Raw genomic sequence first — 13,000 nt, forward strand, 5'->3', positions numbered from 1 at the left:
GTAACATTTAACTTGCATCTAGTATCTTAACATCTTAAGCTCTAAGTGACTTGTATTATCGTAATAGGAACATGAAAACTTCATCCTTTCCTTTGTATAGATAACACCCATAGTTTTCAAGTATTTTATGGCAGTCAAAGATGGACAGGACACCACATCGCTTAAAGCAGAGATTGCTGAAAAGTTTGGCAAACTTGAAGAGGTAAGAGTATTTCGTGATAATGACCAGATTTCCAGTAATTGTATGATCGCTTTTTTCTTTCATGGTTTGGCCTTTGGAACTAGGTCTCTTCTTGTTCAGTTGGTAGTAATAGCAATGGACAGTCTTTCAATTTACTCCCCCCAGCCTAGGATGCACAACAGTGCCATTAGCGTAAATTCAAAGTAGCTAAACAAAATTTCATCTGTGTGATGAAGGCTGTGTGGACTTGCAGAGCTTTTTGAATTCTAGCTGACTGCTGGTGTCTTAGAAATCTTTTTTTGTGCTTAAAATGTAAGGAGACCTTGCAGCATGTTCTAAGAGCAAGGGCTGAGGAGTCTGAGCTGCTGAAAAGCATCTGCGCTATAGCTCTGCCGAAATCAGTGTAGATACACTGGTGATAAAATAAAATCTTTTTTTTTTTTGGTGGGGGGGGAAATCAAGAAAAGCTTCTAGGTATGTTGGTGACAAAAGGAAGACTAGTGAAGACTTTCTCCTGAGGGAAATGGGTGACTAGTCACCCGGGACACAGACAAGGCTGAAGTACTCAATGACCCCAGCAAGGGCTTTAACCACACCACCCAAATAGCAGGAGGCTAAGGCAAGGCCTGAGAGAATGAGGAACCACCCACTGTACAAGACCAGGTTCGAGACCATCTAAGGACCCTGAAGGTGCACAAATCCATGGGACCTGATGAGATTCATCTGTGGGTCCTGAGGGAGTTGCCGAGCAACTATCCATCGTATTTGAGAAGTCATGGCAGGCCAGTGAAGATCCTGCGGATTGGAAAAGGGGAAACATAACCACCATTTTTAAAAAGGGAAAAAAGAAGACCTGGGGAACTACAGGCCGGTCAGTCTCACCTCTGTGCCTGGCAAGATCATGGAGCAGATCCTCCTGGAAACTATGCTTTAGGCACATGGAAAATAAGGAGGTGATTGGTGACAGCCAACATGGCTTCACCAAGGGTAAATTGCGCCTGACAAATTTGGTGGCCTTCTACAACAGGGTTATAGGTGGATAAGAGAAGAGCAACTGACATCATCTGCTTGGACTTGTGCAAAGCATTTGACAGTCCCACATGACATCCTTTCCTCTAAACTGGAGAGAGATGGATTTGGTGGCTGGACCACTTGGTGGATAAGGAATTGTCTGGATGATTGCACTCAGAGTTGCGATCAATGGCTTGATGTCTAAGTGGAGACCCGTGACAAGTGGCATTCCTCAGGGGTCAGTACTGGGACCAGTGCTGTTTAACATCTTTATTGGCAACATGGACAGTGGGACTGAGTGCACTCTCAGCAAGTTTGCCGACTACACCAAGCTGTGTAGTGCTGTCGACACGCTGGAGGGAAGGATGCCATCCAGAGGGACCTAGACAGGCTTGAGAGGGTGGCCTGTGCGAACTTCATGAAGTTCAACAAGGCCAAGTACAAGGTGCTGCACCTGGGTCAGGGCAATCCCAAGCACAAATACAGGCTGGGTGGAGAATGGATTGCAAGCAGCCGTGAGGAGAATGACTTGGGGGTGCTGGTTGATGAGAAGCTCAACATGACCTGGCAATGTGCACTTGCAGCCCAGAAATCCAGCTGTATCCTGGGCCGCATCAAAAGAAGCGTGGCCAGCAGGTCGAGGGAGGTGATTCTACCCCTCTACTTATAGCAGCCTTCCAATACCTCCCGGGAGCCTACAGGAAAGCTGGGGAGGGGCTTTTTACAAGGGCATGTAGTGGTAGGACGAGGGGGAATGGAAAACCAGAAAAGGGTAGATTTAGATTAGATATTAGGAAGAAATTCTGTACTCTGAGGGTGGTGAGATGCTGAAACAGGTTGCCCAGGGGAGCTGGGGATGTCCCATCCCTGGAGGTGTTCAAGGCCAGACTGGATGGGGCTTTGGGCAACCTGGTCTAGTGGGAGGTGTCCCTGCCCATGACAGGGGGGTTGGAATTAGATGATCTTTAAGGTCGTTTCCAACGTAACCCATTCTATGATTCTAAGATAATCTGTCCCTTGCAGAAATCCACCCTTGGGCTGTGTTCTGCTATACTGTTGTGTAATGCAACTTCAGCAGACCTCCAGGAAGTGTGAGGTGGCTTTGATATGCTGTATGAGCAACTTCACAATCCTGATTTAGTGTCAGTAGTGGTTCTTGGCTAGTTTGAACAGCTGTCAGACTTGCCTTTATCATGAACCCATTCCTTCGGTGTTTTTAGCAGCCATGACTAATGCTTGTCTGGCTCGATCAAGAAGCCTCTGTAGTGTTTCTCTTGGGGTGCAAAGCTACGAATAGCTTTCTAGTGCCTTCCTAATTCTCATAACAGTCCTGTGCATTCTGCTTCCCCACCCGCTTGACTTGCCAAAGTAAAATTGTTTTCGGAGTAGCCTTGTCTGTCTGATGCTGGAGTAGTGCAGATGTCAAATGAGTTCTTGGGGGAAGCCATGTGTGTTTCACTTCCCTGAAATAAGAATTTATTGAACTTTAAGGAAGTATTAACCTTCCTCCTGCTTTATTAATGCTGTGAAATACTTGTTGCTCCTACAGTGTTTCTATTTTACTATATCCTGAAGGATTTTGCAGGAGCAGCTGAAGGTCAGATGAGGATGGGAGGAAGGAAGAGAGCCATGCAAACCTCACTCAGCCTATTGCAAGAGATAATCAAGAAGGGAAGTGTGTGAAACACTGCTGTATTTAGTTTGCTCCTACCCGACAGAGGGAGCTGTGTTCCCATCTCTGGGACTGTGCAGCAGAATCACAGAATGGTCAGGGTTGGAAGAGACCTCTGGAGATCATCTAGTCCAACCCTCCTGCCGGAGCAGGTTAACCTACAGCAGGTTGCACAGGAAACAACTGCCTGGTTATATTCTGCCAGACACCTGGTAACTCAAACAACTTGATGCTCCCTGAAGAACTGCTTTAAAATTTCTACTACCTATTGGGAGTTAGGGGACAGGGTGTAAATGCCTGTAAATGTAGGAGTGCTGTCCAAATTTGTTATGTGTCCAGATTTGAAGACAAAGATTTGTAAGGTCTCTTGAATTCCATGTTTAAAATGCCAAAGTGCATGAAAACAGAGGAAAAGAAGAGACCAAGCTCTGCAGGTTTGCTAAAGCATGTTAAACTTGGATGACCATGGCACTTGAAATATATCAGAAACATAAATGTAACAGGAGAACTCGATGCATTTTTTGTGTCCCTGCTTTCTCTGCTGAGCTGTGGGGATCTGTCTCATGTATGTGGATGTTAGACTTGCTTTCTGTTTCCTTTGCACCTGGAATCAAGTCCAGTTCCAGATGTAATGTTAGAAATGCTTTCCTGACACCACTTGGCCTTTGGTGCCATGGGAAAAGAGTCCATGCTAAAATGGTGTTCTAGTTTACCTGGATGTTAAATTTAGCTGGATTTATTGCTCAAGAAATGCATGTGCATTTTTATGTTTGATTAGTCTGTGCCATTAATGCTTTTCAAAAAGTGAGAAATCATGAACTGACAGATTCTGAGAGTTAAATTCCTTTTTGTTTGGGCACAAGCTACAGCTCACTAGTTAGTCATATTTTGTGACGCTTTTGAACCACTGGAGAAGACCTGGACTGACAGTGTATGAAACAGTTAAGCTTGATACTACAGCTACTTTATTGACTAGCTCTGACTCCCCAGGTATTCCATGTAGAGGAGAAACATGCTGTATCTGCATTATTTGCTGTCTGATTCCTTCCGTATGCCTACGTTCCACTACGAGGTGGGAGTGTCTTGTTACCACAGAGTCCTGCTGCGATGATTTCCTTCTGAGGGCAATTGTCATTTCTCACCCCTTACAGATTCTGTCCAAACGCAACACTGTGTTTTACGGTGGGGACTCAATCTCCATGCTTGACTACATGATCTGGCCGTGGTTTGAACGTCTGGAACCATTCCAGCTGAAGGAGTGAGTACCTTGCTTGGCCTCTGGTGCATACTGAAGTGCCTCAGCATAATTATTCTTTACATACACTTTGCAGCAATGGGGAGATGCTGAAGAAAGTTTGTATTGTGTTACAGCTTGGGGCAAGCATCTTCTCAAAAGAGAGATGAGTTGTTCAGGGATCTTCTGTAAACAGGCTTTCTTTCACTGGGTCTGTTTTCCTACCAAATAATTCTGACAGATCTGGAAGAAGTGATTAAAATACAGGACTTTCTGTCCCTAAGATCACAGATGAAAGTGGTCTTTATTTGAAGGGGATGGAGGTATGGATGCCTAGGTTCAAATTTCTTGGTCCAAACCCTCAGACTTGAAATGCAGTCTTCTGCTTCTCTTCGGAAATCCTATGTTGACAAAGGAGGGTGAATTTGTTTTGAGATGGGTAAACTGTATTCTACCTTGCTGTAGCTAATAGATCTATCCCTGTTGTAATATCATTTTTTAATATGTAAATAAATATCTTGGTCTGTTATGCCCTGAAACAGCTCCAGTAACCATGGTGTTACATTAATACATAGGGGAAATGGTATTAAAGGAAAACTCTTTTATAGGTGGTTTAAAACAGGACTGAAGAGTCAGTTTGTATGAGGACGTGGGTGGTAAAAGCGGAGGACGAGTACAGAATGCTTAGACTCAGCCTGGTGCCTAAAGCATTCTTGAAGAACAAGAAACATGCAGGGAATCCTTAGCATTGAAAGTTCTGGCACTGTAAAATGAGGGCTTTACTGATGGATTAGTGACCGACTTGGTGTCCTGTGTGGTCCTTTACTGGAAGTGGAAATACTACAAGTGATATAGCAGCATAGGTCTGGAGTCATGAGGGTATTTGAATGATTGAGGATCTGAGCCATTGTATGTTAAGAAAAGATGCTTTCTGGGTAAAGGTTAGCAGTTACCTGGAGAAATTAACTAAACTTATGAGTTGGAAATTGTAATACAAAATAGTTGGGTCAGTCTGCCAGAAGAGAATGAAAATAACAAATTACACTGTTAAGATTTCAATTTGTCACACAGTTGGGTTGGTGGGTTTTTTTCCAGATGTGTCTGAGAGGGTTTATAGATTTAGTCTGTTAATCAAATCCTCAGTTTCCTCAATAGACTGTGTCTGTGTTTAGAGCTGCTGGGTTGCAGAGCAGTGCAAACCGCACAGCTTGTCTCGATATGCAAGAGAGAGGAGAGAAGGTGTTCATGAGTTTTGGAGGAGGACTCAACCACTGTACGCAGCATTTGTTTCAAGAATCACCATTAACAAAGCATTCCAGAGGGACGCAGTCGTGCACAACCCTCTGCTCTCGCCTCGGAGCAGATGATAAACAAGAGCTGTGTTTTTTGCAGCAGGGATAACATAAGTAAAAACATGCTGATATCTTGCGCAATAAGTGCTCATTTGTGTTTTTGCGCAGCTTTGCAGAGTGCACAAGCTCTGTAAGAATTCTTCTAGTTTCCAAATGGTGGCCTGTCTTCTATGATCCAATATGTATTTTCATCACCTGCTCCTACCTGAACACTATACTGGGAGGGAGAAATCAAAACAAGCAGTAAAATAGAACTGATCAAGCTTCCTTGATGCCCTCCAAGTTCCCATTTGTGTTATTCAGTCTCTTTCCTTTTCCTGTAGCTCTTTGAGTCACACCCCAAAGCTCCAACGTTGGATGGAGGCCATGAAGGAGGACCCTGCTGTCAAGGCTACAATGACTGACCCACAAGTATTCAAAGATTACCTCCAGCTCTATTTGAAGAACAGCCCTGAGGCATGTGATTATGGCCTTTGAGGTGCCAGTAGGCACATGCTTGCTGAAGTGTCAGTGCTTCTTTTCAGTGTGAGCTGTGGGGATCTAGTGTAATTTGGCATGGGCTCTTCTGTGGTTGCATTTCATAATGGGGCATAAATCTGTGCTGAAAAGGCTGAGAAACCTTCTTTGAACTCTACTCCTTCCTGTCAGGAGGAGGATGTGCTGGCTTCAGGCAGGAGATGGAAAATCATTGCTGGGCATGTATATTGCGTGAAGGAAAAGGTTGGCTTTACTCAGAGGTGATGTTCTATTACCTCTGGCCTCTCTGGAGGCATTGCTGGTGGGCAGTCTCTGAACTGACCCTGTTACTTTGTTTAAAAATTGTAATGCTGGTGTCTCAAAATAAATACAAAGCAAAGAATGTTGTCTTTAAACAGTTTTTTTCTTCCTTTTTCCAGGCAGCTATTAGGCACTGGACTGGTTGTGTATAGAGGAATGAGGCACTGCAAAGGCTAAAAAAGATAGTGTGATCTCTGAAGTTAAGATGCAGTTATCTAGTACAAACTGTCCTCCTCTTTAGACACTGAACTTGACACCCTACCCACTTATCCCTGCTGAAGTCACGTTTGCAGGGACCATCTAGTAAGGCTTCCAATTTGGGTTAGATTTGCTAGTGGAGTGTGTGGTTATAATCCTTCTCTGCCCTTCTGAAGTAGGGTCATGTTTATTCTAGGTCCTAACCTCAATTATCCTAAAGGCTGGAGTAGGGAGTAAAGCTGACAGAAACCATATCCTGAGCAGAAGGAACTGATTTTCTGTTCTGCTCCAGAAATCAAAGCTTTGTTATACATGTCAAGATGTAGACGAAATAAGAGAACTGAAGTAGGAGGAGTTCAGTCAGAGCATTACATACTGGTGGTGTCTTGCTGCTGGTGAAGGAATTGGTACATTCTGATCCTCACATTTGCTGCTGGAACAGAGCTTTGCAGTTGAACATCTTTTGAAGCTATCCTATATGCTAATATAGCAGAGTGGGGACAAGATTATTTGAGTCAAAAGTAGCCACAGGAAAGACTTCTTCCTCTCTTCCCCCCCCCCCCTCTTTTCTATCCACATAGGAACTAAAAACTGTGACCCATTCTGATGTTGCTCGGCTGTGTCTCTCTGACAGAGTACTAACAACGCAAACTGGCCATAATTCCAGGAAATAAGCATGCGGAAAGAAATGCGGCAAAGCATTATGTTCAAGGACAGGGCTGTGGATCCTGTGGTGCTGAAGCAGTTGTCGTGTGATACACAAGACTGTTCCTGTCTGTCTCCCATTGCAATGAGGTAAGGTAGCATAGCAAAAGGTGATTGTTCATGGTTTTCCTGGTGATTGAGGCACTGAGTGTCTTGGAGCTTTTCTAGAGGAAAACAGGACTAATCTTTTTTTATCTTTAACGTGTTCTACCTGAGCACACTGACTCTGAGGAGGTGCATGCTTGTGTGCCTTCAAGTAGGAAAATAGATATAAAAGAGAGATTTGATGAGGAAAAAGACTTAGCAGGAACTTGGTCTGTCAGCTTGTGGCTATTGGGTGGGATTGTTTATGCTCTTACTAGCTTTAATTCAAACTATGCAGGTTTTACCCCTGTTTATCTTTGTGGCTTTTAAATCATCTGGCACTACTTAGAGAAATACTAATTACTCTATTTCTTTTAGAACGCTGATGTTCTTTAAAAAATTTCCCAGTCCAGATCTGATGCTGTGCATGTTTTGTAGATTGTCACTAGAGAACCCAGAGGAAGCATAAAGCTGTGAGGTGTGTCGTCAGAATGTGGATCTAGGCTGTTTCATTAGATGAAAGCAGGATTTGAGCTCGATGAAGCCACTGTCCCTGAAATGGTGTTGGTAGGATCTCAGTGGCAAACTTCTCAGGATTAACTGCAGAACATCTAGATTTTATTAGCTGCTGTGTAGGGCTTGTTAAAGCTGTTAGTATAATAGGCTCTAAGTTGGCTTCTGTAAACGTGCTAGGAATATGTTGCAGTTTGCTTCAGTGTATTATTGGATGCTAGTGGGAGATGTGACATTGGGGAGATACAATAATGGATTAAGAGCAGAGACTGACATCCAAAACCTGAGCTGGCAAGGCCTGACCGTGGTAACCCGGAGACTGTGTTCCCGAACAGAAAGATGTGCTCTCCCTATCTTTATTTAGTGGCTGTGGACTGTACCATTATAAATATGCTGTTTCAGGAAAAAAAAGAAAAGAAAAAAAAAAAACTATTCTGCCTTATAATATAGTATTAAATATCAGTGTTCTAAATCCCCAGGCAGACAGCTGGGGTCCTGAACTCATTACAGCACACCAAGAAAGGCAGGCCTCAGGCAAAGTGTTCTTGATGTGGTAATGAATATGCAACACTTTGGCCTACTCTTCAAAGGAAAGGAAAAGTTCCATGGAATGGACTGTCTCTCTCCTTTCACGGTGCATGGGTGTAAAGGATATATCGAATTAGTTCAAAGAGGCCAAGAAAAGAAAACATGTATCTTCAGTTTTGGTCAACAGAGGAAAAAGATGGAAGTTAATAATAAAAGGATCAAGCAGATGAACAGCTCTGCCCTTCAGTCAGAGCTCTCCTTAGAATCTTCTGTGGATCACATTGTACAGCAAGTACTGTATTCACCTTCTACTCCATATTTTGCCTTTGAAATTTGTTGCTATTCATTTCAAAAACAATGGTGAATTATTTTTTTTAGTTGTTCTCTGTTGTTGTTTTGCCACCAAATATAACTGCTCTCAGCACAGGTTAAATTAAAAATAAAGTTTGGTGTCAGACAAAAAAGGATGGAGGCTGTCTTGTAAAAGTACTGAGTTTAGGAGCATGATGGATACTTCAGATTAGCAAGGCATTGGGCCTCATTCTGTCCTCCATTTGTAGCATGTCCCTATATCTTTACTGATGTCCTTGAGATGGTTGTTGGTACCATAATGCAAGATATGGTCCAGCCTTTTGTTATTCGTTATCATTTTAGCATCCCTTATACTGAAGCTAAGAGCAAGGTAGAAGGGAGCCAAGATGGAGGGAGGGAGAGGGATCCCAGGGGAAGCTTTTCTGAGTTCTAGATAAGTTGGGTGGGAACTTAAGTGAATGGGACTGTGGCTATGGTAGAAGGTCCTTCCTTGGGGAAGTTGTTGAGAAGAGTCTGTCTACGGAGGTGTTCGAAGGATCTGTGGCTCATGTACTGGAAGTGGTAGTAACTGGAGCTACTGGTTTGAAAAGTCTCAAAAGTCACATGATAGGGACACCTGAAACACTTGTGTGAACTCCAGACAAGTGCCTGTTGCTTTTTCTAATCAATTAAAAAGGAAAAGAAAAGGAAATATCAGCCTATTGCCATGTTTCATTCAACAGCTGGCTGCCCTTGCCCTTTAGAGATACCTGGCTGTGTGTGAGTGCATGTGCTACGCATGTGTTGCTGCCACAGTGTTACATCTCCAGGGCCTTCTCTCCCTATTTTCCCACTGTCGTGGCATCTGTAATGTTCCCCTGCATTATCAGGGTTTGAGAACTGGCTGTTTCTTATCCTGTCTCCTTTCTCTGCTAGTTGCCCGATTATTTCACCATTCGCTTCCTTGGACATTGGTTTCACTTGGGAATGGCTGATGAAAATGCAGTCTCTTTATAGTTATGAGATCAGATGCAATTTTACTGAACCATCCCCAATTTCTGTAAGATGGAAGCAGTCTTTTCTACTGCTGGTCCAAAGCCAACAGGGATGGCAGTTGCTGATTTAGCTGAGTAAATTAGTAATGCTGTGTGATGTTAGGATTTTTCCCTCCTAAAGCACTTTGCTGATTTGTTAAAACAGGAATTTTAAAACTTGTCAGTGAGGTGCAGCTGTGTCTGGGGTGGAGCGTGACAGCTGTTTAGCAGTGTGCAGTGACACCGTGTCTGAGTCCACTGGGGAGTTAGAATGCAGCTTGTATTAAGGGACCAATGTGCTGAGCTTATTCTGTGCTGTTCACAGCTATCTGATGTGCAGGAGGCAGTCTGTGAGAATTACAGCACGTGCTGCAGGTTTGCGTCTTGGAGCCACTGCTCTTGGCAAAGCTGATGGAAAACGCCATGTCTCCAGGGGAAATGGAGTCAAGAAAAGGGGCACTGAACAGCCACAAACTGAGCAGGGAGCAGACTGTTTCCTGTAAGCTGCAAACCATTTGGATGAGTCACCTACGTGGCTGCACAGCAAAGGCATGGGAGGGTTGGAGGGAAAAGGAGTAAAAAGCTGTCAACTTCAGACCACCTGAAGAATCAATGAGGACCAGCAGTTTGACATTATGGCTTAATAATGTCCTCACGGCTCTGCATACATTCCCATTGCCCCAAAGGATGCTTTTGTGCCTTTCCTCCTGTCACTCAAACCATCCTCAGAAGGGAGCTCTCAACAGCAATGCACTCTGGGCCAATCCACTAGTCAGGGTGTGACTGTTTTTTTTCCTCTGCATTCATCACACAGCTCTTTTCCATGCCTGTTTAGGCTTGGAAACAGAGTCTGTCTCCTCTTACTTGTAATAGCTAAGGCAGGATGATTAATCAGCTGTTTCTCCTTGTGGGAAGACAGCTCTGATATAACCCATGCCTTCAAACCCACAGGCTTGGTGCCTCTCAATTCCTCTTCATATGCTTTATGTAGCATAGCTGCATTGCACTGGTGTATCTCTGCTCTGGATCAAACTTTTCACCTCCAAAGCTATGCCAGGTGTGGCTCTGGCAGGAGAGGGTCAGTGTGGGACCATTGGTAGCAACCTGCGTGTGGACAAGCCTTCCTCTTCTGTAGCTTTACAGACAGGAGCTTCATAATTGTGATGTGATAACCCTGAAGGTGAACTGAGCTGGCAGGAATATCATGCTGACAGTGCAGACCGTCTCTGTCCCGTGGGAACGCCTGTGTGATGGAGGGCAGGCAGAGCTGCTGTGCATCACTTTATGCTTACAGGCACAAGAACTGTCCAGGGCTGCGCTGCTCTGCCTGGTGCAAGCTGGCAGAGACGAGACCTGGAGCATGTTAGCAAGCGAAGTACTATCTCCCTGTGGATTTGGGAAATCCCTCTGTGCTGTTTGATTCCCAGCAGAGGGCTAGAGAGCAAGGCTGAACTTTAGGAGCAATATAATGAATTTCTGCCTTGATGCACCTGGGGAGGTGAAGTGACTGATGAGTCAGGCTGTGAACAATGTGGTTTACTGATCCCAGTTCTGCCTAGCTCTGCCTGCTGGGCCTGTGTGGGATCCTGAATATTAGATTGTCTGCAGAAAAGTGCCTAATTGGATTTCCAATGACTTTATAAGTGTCGTGGCACTTCTGGAAAGCAGCACAGTACAGACAGAAATTTAATCTTGGCTCCTTACACATGATTAAGTCTTTGCTGAGTTGAGATGGTTAATGGCTGTGGGTCTGTTGCTGGATTTGAAGATTGTTTCACATCTAAAATCGACTCCTTTTCCTGCGGAGAACCTAAGACACTTCTAAGAACTCTGTTGGGGTTTTAATCTTCATTCTTGTGCACAATTTTTAAAGCAGTGCCACAGTCAGACGTTTTACAAGCACTCAAATGCACTTCTATCCCAGAGCAGATCAATAAAGCTAAGATACCCACTGTCAAGACAAAAACTGCTGATTTTTTTTTTTTCTTTCCTCTAACACTTTGGATAAGTTCTGGTTTTAGCTAGACAGATTCATATTAGTTCAAAACTCAGTGCCTTCATTCAAAGGCAGCACCTCTGCAAACAATGACCGAAAGGCTTTGCTCTATAGAGTCCCTCAAGCCTCTGCAGCCAGACATTTTGCTTCTAGCAGCTGAGGAGTCCAAGATGACATTCGTAAATTTAGCCTAACTAGAAAGTGAAGTTTGTTTTGAGCAACACTAATTGATCCACAGAGTTGGCTTGTTCAGATTTCTGTTTCAGGACCAGACTTGCCCGATAGATAGTCATAGTAATATCTGTTTGTTTGCCTCCTTCCTCTTCTCTCAAGGTTCTGCTACAAAACTGTGTGGATCATTTTGAGAATAGCAGAAGTAACACAAACCTGTTTCCTCACAGTTTATTTCTTCAGGTCTAGGAAGGCATGAGTACCAACTGCCTTTTACTGTATTGGGGATATTTAAAACAGTCTCTGTCCTCTAGCTATCTGCCTGATTGCCTAAAATTTATTGGACCTGAGTATTTCTGAGCTCTCTACAGATCTGTCAAATTTTGTTAAAGTTGTTTGATGGATTTAAAAGTTACTTGGCAGGAGATGAAGGGGTAGACCCTCTTCTTCCCCCATATGCATGTACAGAGTGACTGCATAGGAAACTGGTTAAAAATAACTTATTTTACGTTGCCATTATGAATTCATCACTTTAGAAAAAGGCAGGACTGCCTGGAATTTTACTTGGAAGGGGTACAACAGCTCAAATGTTTGGTTGGAGCCACTGAACCAATACCTTGAGAAATCCTTTTTTGAAACAAGCACAATCCAGATAAGTGCAAGACACATATCTGTTACTGTGCCAGTGGCACTTGGGGACAGCCCTGACTTAGCTGTTAGACCTGCAAGCAAAGAACTGTTACACAGAATTGAGCGGAGAGGATCAAACCTGCTCAAGAAATGGACAAATCCTGAGTAGTATCCCATTCTGAGACCAGTGCTCCCAGCTTGACTGCTAGTAATACCTGACCAAATTAATGTTAGCATACCTGTAGGTCACCATATCCTCTGAGGTTGCTCTTACTTGTTGTGGTTTGGGCTGGATTGGCCACTCAGGCAGAATGACAGATGGTCTCCCCTACCTCTCTTCAGAGAGAGCGAGGGGAGAGAGAGACTTATGAGCTTAGAAGAAACTAAACTACTTTAATGAAATAATAAAATAAAAAGAAAATAATAAAATCTATACAAAACTGTATCAAGCTCCCAGGATGCCAACCATGACACTGGCTGGCAATGGGGGAGTCTCAGAGTGGACTCAGTGACGGATGGTAACTGGATTCAGGATCAGGACCAAAGGCAGACAAACAGACAGAGTCCTCCTCAGACGCCGGCCATCGGAGAAAGAAGTCTGACCCTTTGATCTATCAGCTTTT

At 43.8% G+C, this 13,000-nt stretch overlaps 1 protein-coding gene across 2 annotated transcripts in view; it reads left to right on the forward strand.

Annotated features, from left to right (window-relative positions):
• LOC104283383 (glutathione S-transferase omega-1-like) overlaps positions 1-6,317 on the forward strand; it is a 10,064-nt gene extending 3,747 nt beyond the window's left edge. The window contains exons 3-5 of one of the 2 annotated variants that reach the window (XM_009881545.1): positions 101-202; positions 4,016-4,122; positions 5,774-6,317. In XM_009881545.1, the coding sequence (XP_009879847.1) occupies positions 101-202; positions 4,016-4,122; positions 5,774-5,927 (363 nt within the window). In that variant the 3' untranslated portion in view covers positions 5,928-6,317. The remainder of the gene's footprint in view (positions 1-100; positions 203-4,015; positions 4,123-5,773) is intronic. The other variant, XM_009881547.1, reaches the window with a different exon arrangement.
• Positions 6,318-13,000: the final 6,683 nt, after the last annotated feature.

Source organism: Charadrius vociferus, unplaced genomic scaffold, assembly GCF_000708025.1.
Source record: "Charadrius vociferus isolate BGI_N301 unplaced genomic scaffold, ASM70802v2 scaffold282, whole genome shotgun sequence".
NCBI lineage: Eukaryota > Metazoa > Chordata > Aves > Charadriiformes > Charadriidae > Charadrius > Charadrius vociferus.